Source organism: Gigantopelta aegis, chromosome 4 (assembly GCF_016097555.1).
Source record: "Gigantopelta aegis isolate Gae_Host chromosome 4, Gae_host_genome, whole genome shotgun sequence".
Classification (NCBI taxonomy): Eukaryota; Metazoa; Mollusca; class Gastropoda; order Neomphalida; family Peltospiridae; genus Gigantopelta; species Gigantopelta aegis.
Window position 1 is genome coordinate 6,713,662 of NC_054702.1, and position 12,742 is coordinate 6,726,403.

Genomic DNA, 12,742 nt, shown 5'->3' on the forward strand with positions numbered 1-12,742 from the left:
CCTCATAAATAGGTAACTCACCATAAGTCACACTTGATCTGTAACTGTACATGATAAGGCTATTTACAAAATTTTACTTCATTATCTTAAGTATTCCTAGATTTTTATCCAAATAAAAAAATCAGCAAAGTCTTTATATGGATTTTTCTTTAACTTTTAACTTTTTAATACTTCTTACAGGCACCGATACAGATTTAAAAAAGCTCTAAAGTTTGATTAGGGCTACAACTTTGAGGAAGGTAAGTTGGGTTACCTCTCTGCATGGTTGGTGAGGGTTGACTCAGAAGTGTTGCCAGTCCATGGAATATAGCTCCCTGTTTGGCAACCTTCAGTGTCACAGTCAGGCCCGTTCGCGTCATCAGCTCGGCCGCTCTGAAAACAACCATGGTTTTCTCAATTAGGTACAATAAAAAATACACAATATAGAGATAACATAAAGTATAGGACATAAAGGAAAAATAAGGAATATTTGCTTAAAAACACCTCAACACATTTTTACTTTGGCTATGTTGTGGTTACTCCGACACTTGATCACAAAGGTTATTCCTAGAAAAAACAGTATGTGATCTTTAGTTAACAATTTCTCACTTTATGGACTAGTCATGGTTGGGACAGGTAAGAACTGGGAGTCCACTGTTGTTGATCGGCCTGCGACTAACTGCATCTCAAGTGGGTGCTCTACCACTGAGCTAGATCTTGCCCCTAGACACAAACATTTGTACACATCGTTTTATATATATATATATATATATATATATATATATATATATACTCTTCAAAAAAAGAAACGCAAAAGGGTACAAATGGGTTATAACTCCGATTTTATGTTTCCTACCGGTTCATGCTTTGTGAATATAAGGTCATTGCATGTCCCAAACACATTCCCACGGTTACATTCGATAAAACGCAGCTACTGTACAATAAAGTTCCAAAATGTGAATATTCGCAAAAACGCAGCCACGTGCAAACCATGTCACCACTGCACATGCGTTGTCTGCACGTCCAACATGAACACCGACAGTATAAAAGTGCAGGGTGTTCGCTTGCCTGGCCTCTGTATCTGGCCGACAGTTGACAATCCAGGACATGCCACGTCTCAGTGAACCGCAGAGAAACAATGCCATCGGCCGACTAGACGCAGGCGAATCCAGAACGGCCGTTGCCAGGGCATTCCATGTGTCCCCAAGCACCATCTCCAGACTGTGGGACCGTTACCAGCAACATGGATCAACACGTGACCTCCCTAGATCCGGTCGACCACGGGTCACTACCACCGGGCAGGACCGCTACATCCGGGTACGCCACCTTCGGGAACGATTGACTACTGCCACCTCCACAGCCGCAGCAATACCAGGTTTGCGCAGGATATCCGACCAGACCGTACGGAACCGCCTACGTGAGGTAGGAATTCGTGCCAGACGTCCAGTTCGAGGTGTCATCTTAACACCACAACACCGTCGACTCCGACTGCAGTGGTGCCAGATTCATCGACAATGGCCTCAACTGTGATGGAGACAGGTGTGGTTCAGTGACGAGTCCCGATTTCTGCTCCGACGTCATGATGGAAGATGTCGCGTGTATAGGCGTTGTGGTGAACGTTATGCGGCAAACTGCGTGCAGGAAGTGGACAGATTCGGCGGGGGTAGTGTCATGGTGTGGGCAGCCATCTCACACACTGGCAGAACTGACCTGGTCCACGTGCAGGGCAACCTGAATGCACAGGGCTACATTGACCAGATCCTCCGGCCACACATCGTTCCAGTTATGGCCAACGCCAACGCAGTGTTCCAACATGACAACGCCAGGCCTCACACAGCACGTCTCACAACGGCTTTCCTACAGAACAACAACATTAATGTCCTTCCTTGGCCATCGATATCACCGGATTTGAACCCAATTGAGCATCTATGGGACGAGTTGGACCGACGCCTCTGACAGCGACAACCACAGCCCCAGACCCTGCCCGAGCTGGCAGCAGCCTTGCAGGCCGAGTGGGCCACCATCCCCCGGGACATCATCCGTACTCTGGTTGCTTCAATGGGCAGGCGGTGCCAGGCAGTTGTCAACACACGCGGAGGCCACACTCGGTATTGACTCCAGATGACCTTGACCTTGGTGGTGTGTCCTATCACTTACTCACAATGGACTAGAGTGAATTGTGAACAATCCTGCAACATTTGGTAATTATCGGACTCACCATTCAATAATTAAATCAATTCTCCAAATGTTACGACAATGTGGTTTTGCGTTTCTTCTTTTGAAGAGTATATATATACATTATATATATATATATATATATATATATAAGTTGCAGATGGGTGGGAAGGCATAGGACCAAAGAAGCAGATAGGAGGGGGTGGGTGGTGGTGGAGATTAAATTAGGGGACAATATTTTTTAAAATCTTAAGTAATCTGAACTTGGTCCATGATATTTTCATCTAGCTATCCAACTGTTTGATTACAGAAATTATATTTCAAAATGAATAAAGTTCTGATGGTCCTGAAGTTTTTAACCTAATTTTAGAATGTTACAGTTCACCACATAACTGACTGGCAGTTTGTGTCAATATAAAGCTGTGTAACTGACTGTTGAAGGAAGTGTTTAATGTTTTCTCACAGTAACTGACTGTTGAAGGAACAGTTTAATAGTTTCTCTTAGTAACCGACTGCTGAAGGAAGTGTTTAATGTTTTCTTTTAGTACCTGACTGTTGAAGGAAGTGTTTAATGTTTTCTCTTAGTACCTGACTGTTGAAGGAAGTGTTTAATGTTTTCTCTTAGTACCGGACTGCTGAAGGAAGTGTTTAATGTTTTCTCTTAGTACCTGACTGTTGAAGGAAGTGTTTAATGTTTTCTCTTAGTACCTGATTGTTGAAGGAAGTGTTTAATGTTTTCTTTTAGTACCTGACTGTTGAAGGAAGTGTTTAATGTTTTCTCTTAGTACCTGACTGTTGAAAGACGAGTTTAATGTTTTCTCTCAGTAACTGACTGTTGAAGGAAATGTTTAATGTTTTCTCTCAGTAACTGACTGTTGAAGGAAGTGTTTAAAGTTTTCTCTTAGTAACCAACTGTTGAAGGACAAGTTTAATGTTTTCTCTTAGTACCCGACTGCTGAAGGACGAGTTTAATGTTTTCTCTCAGTAACTGACTGTTGAAAGACGAGTTTAATGTTTTCTCTCAGTAACTGACTGTTGAAGGACGAGTTTAAAGTTTTCTCTTAGTAACTGACTGTTGAAGGAAGTGTTTAATGTTTTCTCACAGTAACTGACTGTTGAAGGAACAGTTTAATAGTTTCTCTTAGTAACCGACTGCTGAAGGAAGTGTTTAATGTTTTCTTTTAGTACCTGACTGTTGAAGGAAGTGTTTAATGTTTTCTCTTAGTACCTGACTGTTGAAGGAAGTGTTTAATGTTTTCTCTTAGTACCGGACTGCTGAAGGAAGTGTTTAATGTTTTCTCTTAGTACCTGACTGTTGAAGGAAGTGTTTAATGTTTTCTCTTAGTACCTGATTGTTGAAGGAAGTGTTTAATGTTTTCTTTTAGTACCTGACTGTTGAAGGAAGTGTTTAATGTTTTCTCTTAGTACCTGACTGTTGAAAGACGAGTTTAATGTTTTCTCTCAGTAACTGACTGTTGAAGGAAATGTTTAATGTTTTCTCTCAGTAACTGACTGTTGAAGGAAGTGTTTAAAGTTTTCTCTTAGTAACCAACTGTTGAAGGACAAGTTTAATGTTTTCTCTTAGTACCCGATTGCTGAAGGACGAGTTTAATGTTTTCTCTCAGTAACTGACTGTTGAAAGACGAGTTTAATGTTTTCTCTCAGTAACCGACTGTTGAAGGACGAGTTTAAAGTTTTCTCTTAGTAACTGACTGTTGAAGGAAGTGTTTAATGTTTTCTCTTAGCAACTGACTGTTGAAGGAAGTGTTTAATGTTTTCTCTTAGCAACTGACTGCTGAAGGACGAGTTTAATGTTTTCTCTCAGTAACTGACTGCTGAAGGATGAGTTTAATGTTTTCTCTTAGTAACTGACTGTTGAAGGAACACTTTAATGTTTTCTCTCAGTAACTGACTGTTGAAGAACGAGTTTAATGTTTTCTCTTAGTAACTGACTGTTGAAGGACGAGTTTAATGTTTTCTCTTAGCAACTGACTGTTGAAGGAAGTGTTTAATGTTTTCTCTTAGTAACTGACTGTTGAAGAACGAGTTTAATGTTTTCTCTTAGTAACTGACTGTTGAAGAACGAGTTTAATGTTTTCTCTTAGCAACTGACTGTTGAAGGACGAGTTTAATGTTTTCTCTCAGCAACTGACTGTTGAAGGACGAGTTTAATGTTTTCTCTCAGTAACTGACTGTTGAAGAAGTGTTTAAAGTTTTCTCTTAATAACTGACTGTTGAAGGTTGAGTTTAAAGTTTTCTCTTAGTAACTGACTGATGAAGGAAGTGTTTAATGTTTTCTCTTAGCAACTGACTGTTGAAGGAAGTGTTTAAAGTTTTCTCTTAATAACTGACTGTTGAAGGAAGTGTTTAATGTTTTCTCTCAGTAACTGACTGTTGAAGGACGAGTTTAATGTTTTCTCTTAGCAACTGACTGTTGAAGGAAGTGTTTAAAGTTTTGTCTTAGTTAACTGACTGTTGAAGGAAGTGTTTAAAGTTTTCTCTTAATAACTGACTGTTGAAGGAAGTGTTTAATGTTTTCTCTTAGCAACTGACTGTTGAAGGAAGTGTTTAAAGTTTTCTCTTAGTAACTGACTGTTGAAGGAAGTGTTTAATGTTTTCTCTTAGCAACTGACTGTTGAAGGAAGTGTTTAATGTTTTCTCTTAGTAACTGACTGTTGAAGGAAGTGTTTAATGTTTTCTCTTAGTAACTGACTGTTGAAGGAAGTGTTTAAAGTTTTCTCTTAATAACTGACTGTTGAAGGAAGTGTTTAATGTTTTCTCTTAGCAACTGACTGTTGAAGGAAGTGTTTAATGTTTTCTCTTAGCAACTGACTGTTGAAGGAAGTGTTTAATGTTTTCTCTTAAGAACTGACTGTTGAAGGAAGTGTTTAAGGTTTTCTCTTAGTAACTGACTGTTGAAGGAAGTGTTTAAGGTTTTCTCTTAGTAACTGACTGTTGAAGGAAGTGTTTAAAGTTTTCTCTCAGTAACTGACTGTTGAAGGAAGTGTTTAATGTTTTCTCTCAGTAACTGACTGTTGAAGGAAGTGTTTAATGTTTTCTCTTAATAACTGACTGTTGAAGGAAGTGTTTAATGTTTTCTCTTAGTAACTGACTGTTGAAGGAAGTGTTTAAAAGTTTTCTCTCAGTAACTGACTGTTGAAGGAAGTGTTTAATGTTTTCTCTTAGCAACTGACTGTTGAAGGAAGTGTTTAAGGTTTTCTCTTAGTAACTGACTGTTGAAGTAAGTGTTTAAGGTTTTCTCTTACTTGTCCTGTGTGAGCCCAACAAGACTCATCCCGTCAACCTCAAGGAGCTGGTCTCCAGCCTGAAGACGACCATCCTAAATAAAAAACAGAAACATTTGTCATAAATTTAAGTAATACATGGTTACTAGATTAAAAGTAAATAGGTCTAAATTTAGAAGTTTTTTTTATGACTAAAAACAAAATGAAACAAAACATTTTAGTTTAGGTGTCTGTATAAGACAGGTTTGTGTGTGACTCTCAAGGTGTCTGTATAAGACAGGTTTGTGTGTGACTCTCAAGGTGTCTGTATAAGACAGGTTTGTGTGTGATTCTCAAGGTGTCTGTATAAGACAGGTTTGTGTGCGACTCACCAGGGCAGCAGCTCCACCTGGCACCACCGACTTGATGTAGATTCCACGCTCTCTCTGACCCTCACCCTGTGGAAACCAATCATCAACAGTTTATCAAACCAGTCAAATAAAGTCTTATAAATATCTACAAGAGGGTTAGGCTAGATAAGAAATGTTTCACAATACCCAGACCTCGCTGTGTAAAAAATTGATGGGAGTGACCAACTTGGATTATGAGGAGCCATTTAAGATTAGCATATTGAGCACTGATATTTAATCCTTTTATAGTAACTTTACCAAAATGCTTATGTCAAAGTGAGCTAAAATTAGTCCTTGAACTAGTTGAATTCAGGACCTATGTTTTGTCATGAGATCACGATCTACACACCTAACTGTCAGACGGGTATCAACAGAGAATATCACCTACCCTGGCAGCGACAATACTGAGCCCCATACTTCCTTTGACCTTCTTGAATATGACGGTCATTACTTCAGGGGATTTCTGCTCCTGTGGTATGGGCTGGGTGGGGGAGGACTGCAGCCCATTCGGCATCGGGTCCTTGGGTAGCTGTCTCTGTAACACACAAACTTTCAAGTTACAATTTACTTCAGTATCTAACAGCATCATTTACCAGTGAGAAACACAAACAATTACATTTTAATAAGCTTTAAGGTTACAATTTACTTCAATATATTACATCATTTATCAGCGAAAACTACAAACAAACATCATTTTAATAAACTTTAAGGTTACAATTTACTTCAATATATTACATCATTTACCAGCGAAAACTACAAACAACCATCATTTTAATAAACTTTAAGGTTACAATTTACTTCAATATATTACATCATTTACCAGCAAAAACTAGGTCAGGATTATATCTATCAACTGATATCTTGGGGTTAAATATGTGTGATAGAGTCGCTTTTATCTTTGTGTTATTTTAATAAACTTTAAGGTTACAATTTACTTCAATATATTACATCATTTACTAGCGAAAACTACAAACAACCATCATTTTAATAAACTTTAAGGTTACAATTTATTCAAATATCATTTACCAGTGAAAACCACAATCATTTGCTACTCTGATTTCAACAAGATTAAATGTTTTAAATAATGAGTAAAAGCTGGGTCATTTGAGTTACTAGAAACACACCATCTCTTTAAGCTTAATAAGATATATTGCCAATTGTCGAAAACCGTACGAAATCAAAAACCGTATTATTTTACTTCCTGGTATTTTGTAATGTCTGCACATGTTCGATTGTTGATACGACAAGAACTTCTTGTTAAGGAAGTAACACTTAAAACAGATTTCCTTAAAAATCCCGGAAAAAAAAGGTAAGAATAAGTTTTATGCACAGTGAAATGTATTATTACAGTTAATTGGCACCCTGGAATCTTAATGAATGCAATGCAAATGCATCCCTAAACAGCAACAGGTGCACGACGGAATCCACACAACCAGATGCCTGCTAGCAATGCCAAATGAGTAATGAAGGATCATTTCCGGATATCCGCTTTTAGGTCACGTGACTGTCATGTTACTGTTTTCGCGAGAAAAGCCGATTTTATGTTGTTGCCATTACGTTGACAACGTCATAGTATGGTTTTCGATGCTTTTAAAATGACGTTTTCTTACCACCTGGTGTACGTTTTGATGGAACAGAGATAACATGCGAGTATGTACTTACCTTTTTATACATTTTATTTCAATTCAACAAGGTAAACATTAATGTTGTTAAATTGATAGCCTGACATGACTGAGCATGCGCACCAGCCACTTCCTCTTAGTTGTATGGTTTTCAATTAAACGAGGATAAATGTTTTCATGTAATAATGTATGACAGTCACTTGTGACTGCTGTAGTCAGTGACCATATAAAATAAAAAGTCCATATAATAATGAGTGAGAAATGTTGGCATAAAATGATCCATACACATAAAAATAAGCACCCATTTACAGTGAACTTACCTCCAGTGGTTTTCCCTCTCCCATATAAACTGTCCAACTTCCATTAGATGCGTTATTTGGAATTAGGTAACAAAGCCCTGAAAGAGAAAAATAAATAGTTATAAAATAGGTGATGTTGAAGAAATGTGGGAAACATTATTTAAAAAAATGATGTAATACAGAATTTAGGGAGTTATTTGTTAGGTCTCCAATATAAAATTATTATCATAATTTCTTATGTGAATTTACAAATTTAAAATGAAAATATTGTCACCTAAACAGGCATTACCCATGAACACCAATAGGTATAAAAATTAGCATATTGTGTGATAACCCATGTACAGGATACCCCAAAACAGAGCTGGTAACCCTTTGATAGTCTCCAATTCCCTTTTTATTATTACTATACAATACATTAACAGATGCACAGATATTTTCCTATTCTCTCATATCACTGGTCTCATTGTACTGATATTTGTATGTGTATTTCATATTTAAATAACACACAATTGATCAAAATTTAAGTGGCATAGTATTTGTTTAATAACTAATTATTAAAGAATAAAGTACCATTCTCGACTTTCTTGAAACGTGGTAAGCTTTAGAGTCTTGCTCAACTCCTTAATAACACCACACATAAGCACTATATGTCTGGCATTGCCATATGTATAAGTCTCAGCAGGGCTAGCTGTGGGTGGTTAGAAAATTTCGTCAAGTAATCACTTGAAACGTGGTAAGCTTTAGAGTCTTGCTCAATTCGTTAATAACACCACACATAAGCACTATATGTCTGGCATTGCCATATGTATAAGTCTCAGCAGGGCTAGCTGTGGGTGGTTAGAAAATTTCGTCAATCACTTTAAACTTCAAAAATTTGCAATAAAATAACAATTAACAAATAAAATAACAACTTTTCAATTGGTGAACTTGGCTAGTTCCAGAGCAAGCCCTGCTCAGACTCTATTCAGAGTCTTGAGTCTACACTCTAAAGGTTTTATAGGCACTGTCCTGGTCAGAGAACACCATACCTTGGTTCTGCAGTGGCTTGAGGAAGTCTGGCAGTCCGTTAGGAATGCCGCGGATCGTATCACAGGAGTACCCATCCTCTGGCAGCAGGAAGGGGAGGTGTAGGTCCTGGTCCTCCTCCAGCCTGACCTCCCGTCCGTCCGTCCGTGTCAGCTCGTCGGCCATGTTCTCTGCGATGGACACAATGCGGTCGATGAACACCGGCGACATCAGTGGCTCAGACGGCTCGGGGATGTAGCGCATCAGGAGAACTCGGAACTGCATCGAGTTCAGCTTGAAGCAGGTGGAGCTGATGTTGGTGATGTCGTCAGCGGTGCTCTTTGATGCTTGGAGGAAATGTGCAGCCTGAATAAAATACAAAGTTATTAATATTGTGCAAAACAAACTTTTTTTTTAATGCAACACAATAATACATTTAGAGAGAGAGAGAGAGAGAGAGAGAGAGAGAGAGAGAGAGAGAGAGAGAGAGAGAGAGAGAGAGAGAGAGAGAGAGAGAGAGAGAGATAGAGAGAGAGAGAGAGATATAGAGATCACTGTAGTCAATGACTACCTGGTCCAAAATTCTGTCTAGAAACTGAGAATAGAAAACTGCACCTGCCATGTTAAAGCTCTTAATTAATCATTAGCAACAAAGGAAATTTATATAGCAGAAGAAGCACCATTAGCGTATTATTAAACACTAGTATTATTAAGTGCATCATTAAAATATCTAAAATTAAATAAACTTTGTTGTGTTGTGGATGTCTACAAGGAGAAATACTAACCTGTATTATGCGACACAAGTGGCAATCTGCGGCCAGTTCGAGCCCCTGTTTCTCGGCCCAGGCCTCGATTCGACCTAGTCGGCGCTTGAGTCGAATCCCCCATGCCCTTGTACACAGCTGGAGCTGTGGCTCGGTGACCAGGATGTTGAACAGCCACATGTTGATGAAGTGAAACAGCTGGGAAAACAGCTGGATAGTCAGTGCAGCGTTCACACGGCAACGTCGTAACAACGTCATGGCAGCTGACAGTGTGTTCAGCACATCGGCCAGGATGGGCTTGCTCTGGTTGTACTGCTGTTGGTGCATATCTGAAAAACAGTCATCTTTGTTTCAGGTTTTGAGGAAAGGAAAGTTAAAAGGGTTTTTGGTGTAACAACACCACTAGAGAATGTTGATTTATTCATTATCGGTTATTGGATATCAAACATTTGTTAAGTTTGATGTATAGTCTTAAAGAGCAAGCCCTCTACACTCTTATATGCACCATTTCACAAACAGGTTAGCACATACCACAGCCTTTGATATACCAGTCATCGTGCACTGGCTGGACAAGAAATAGCCCAATGGGCCCATCGACGGGGATTGATTACAGATTGACTGAGCATCAAGACAGCACTTCACCACTGGGCTATGTCTCGCCGTAAAGGAAGGGAATGTATGTTAACCCATCACTTTGTCACCCGATATGTGGTACTGAACACCGGTAACTGTTATACCTGGGTTAGTGTCAGACATGGGAGAAGAAAGGAAGGGAATGTATGTTAACCCATCACTTTGTCACCCGATATGTGGTACTGAACACCGGTAACTGTTATACCTGGGTTAGTGTCAGACATGGGAGAAGAAAGGAAGGGAATGTATGTTAACCCATCACTTTGTCACCCGATATGTGGTACTGAACACCGGTAACTGTTATACCTGGGTTAGTGTCAGACATGGGAGAAGAAAGGAAGGGAATGTATGTTAACCCATCACTTTGTCACCCGATATGTGGTACTGAACACCGGTAACTGTTATACCTGGGTTAGTGTCAGACATGGGAGAAGAAAGGAAGGGAATGTATGTTAACCCATCACTTTGTCACCCGATATGTGGTACTGAACACCGGTAACTGTTATACCTGGGTTAGTGTCAGACATGGGAGAAGAAAGGAAGGGAATGTATGTTAACCCATCACTTTGTCACCCGATATGTGGTACTGAACACCGGTAACTGTTATACCTGGGTTAGTGTCAGACATGGGAGAAGAAAGGAAGGGAATGTATGTTAACCCATCACTTTGTCACCCGATATGTGGTACTGAACACCGGTAACTGTTATACCTGGGTTAGTGTCAGACATGGGAGAAGAAAGGAAGGAACGTAGGGATGAATATTACTTTATCGCCTATCACTATTTCAAAATTTGAGGTAGCCAATCTTAGATTTTTATCTATGGTCTGTCCCATCCTACAAAAAAGTTTTTTGTAAATATTTCAGTTTGGTTTGACTGAAGAAAAGTAGAAGTGTTTTGGAAATACTATTTTTTGTGTGCAATTTAGAAAACAATTGATTCAGAAATAAATAACTTGTAGTAAATTTCATAGTATAAAAAAAGGCGATCCCTGTGGGAAGGACTATAGCTAACCAACTGTTTGATCACATGATTTATATTTGCAAAGCGAATAAAGTTCTGATGATCCTGAACTTTGTTAAATTTTAATTTTACCAGTGATTGTTATACCGTATATCTTCGCCTATAAGTCAATTTTTTTTTCACCCAAAAAAAATTAGTTTATAACTTGGGGGGTCGACTTATAAGAGGGTGAACAAATTTCACCCAAAAATATTACTGTTTTGGGGATTATTTTACAAGTTTTATTGTTGAAGTATGCCCTGTATTTATACTCAAATATGTTAATTTGACACATTTATTTTTTTATAACCTATATTTTTTTGGCATTATAATGGTTTTGGTTATTTGAAAAGGCGTGTGATCTCACTCACATGCCAAGACAACAGTCCACTTAGTTAAAATAACAGTCATCACTAATAGCAAAAATGTAAACAATACTAACTACCTGTTGCCTGAGTTTATTTTGAAATCTGGTCACTGGCATTAATGGTTGTTCAAACAATGTTTTGTCGGTGATTAACTTCATGAATATTACTGAGCTTTCCCTTAAAATAGACTGATCTCTGCAGTTCACTAGAGCAATAGGGACACATCATTTGGTACAAAAACCAGTGTACTTTCCAGAGTTATCCTCCTTACATGTATTAATATTGTAAAATAATTTTCTTTTGTTCAGATATTGTACATTATTGTTCTCATGTGCTAAAAATAAGAAATACTTCAATATTCATAAGTTGTTTTTCATGGGTTGACTTATAAACAGGTCAATAAAAAAAATAAGTTTTCAGGGCTTGAAATTAGGGACTCGACTTATAGCCGAGATCGACTTACAGGCGAAGATATACGGTACTTGGGTTTAATTTGTGACATGACAGAACAAAGGAGATACAAATGCTTGTTTTATTACACCTCAACATATCTGTATCAATTATTTTGACACTTAGTCTAGATATTGAGATATAAAAAAAAACTCACCTACTACTGCCACAGGCTATTCCAGTGGAAATATAGATCTTATAATAAATAGACAAACAACTAAATTACACTGTGTAAGAATAATATTTATTGTGGCATCCAACTAAATATGAATGCAGACCTGACTCTAAAGCGAGCTAACATCCATCTATATATGAATGCAGACCTCACTCTAAAGGGAGCTCGCATCCATCTAAATATGAATGCAGACTTCACTCTAAAGGGAGCCAACATCCATCTAAATATGAATGCAGACCTCACTCTAAAGGGAGTTAACATCCATCTAAATATGAATGCAGACCTCACTCTAAAGGGAGTTAACATCCATCTAAATATGAATGCAGACCTCACTCTAAAGGGAGCTCGCATCCATCTAAATATGAATGCAGACTTCACTCTAAAGGGAGCTGACATCCATCTAAATATGAATGCAGACCTCACTCTAAAGGGAGTTAACATCCATCTAAATATGAATGCAGACCTCACTCTAAAGGGAGCTCGCATCCATCTAAATATGAATGCAGACTTCACTCTAAAGGGAGCTGACATCCATCTAAATATGAATGCAGACCTCACTCTAAAGGGAGTTAACATCCATCTAAATATGAATGCAGACCTCACTCTAAAGGGAGCTCGCATCCATCTAAATATGAA

General features: G+C 38.4%; 1 protein-coding gene across 1 annotated transcript in view; it reads right to left on the minus strand.

Annotated features, from left to right (window-relative positions):
• The window catches only part of LOC121372588 (afadin-like), a 92,442-nt gene that overhangs the window by 14,018 nt on the left and 65,682 nt on the right, over positions 1–12,742 (minus strand). The window contains exons 14-20 of the mRNA XM_041498993.1: positions 9,500–9,807; positions 8,738–9,080; positions 7,731–7,807; positions 6,177–6,323; positions 5,771–5,836; positions 5,421–5,494; positions 254–372 (exon numbers count right to left, since the gene is read on the minus strand). Of these exons, the coding sequence (XP_041354927.1) occupies positions 254–372; positions 5,421–5,494; positions 5,771–5,836; positions 6,177–6,323; positions 7,731–7,807; positions 8,738–9,080; positions 9,500–9,807 (1,134 nt within the window). The remainder of the gene's footprint in view (positions 1–253; positions 373–5,420; positions 5,495–5,770; positions 5,837–6,176; positions 6,324–7,730; positions 7,808–8,737; positions 9,081–9,499; positions 9,808–12,742) is intronic.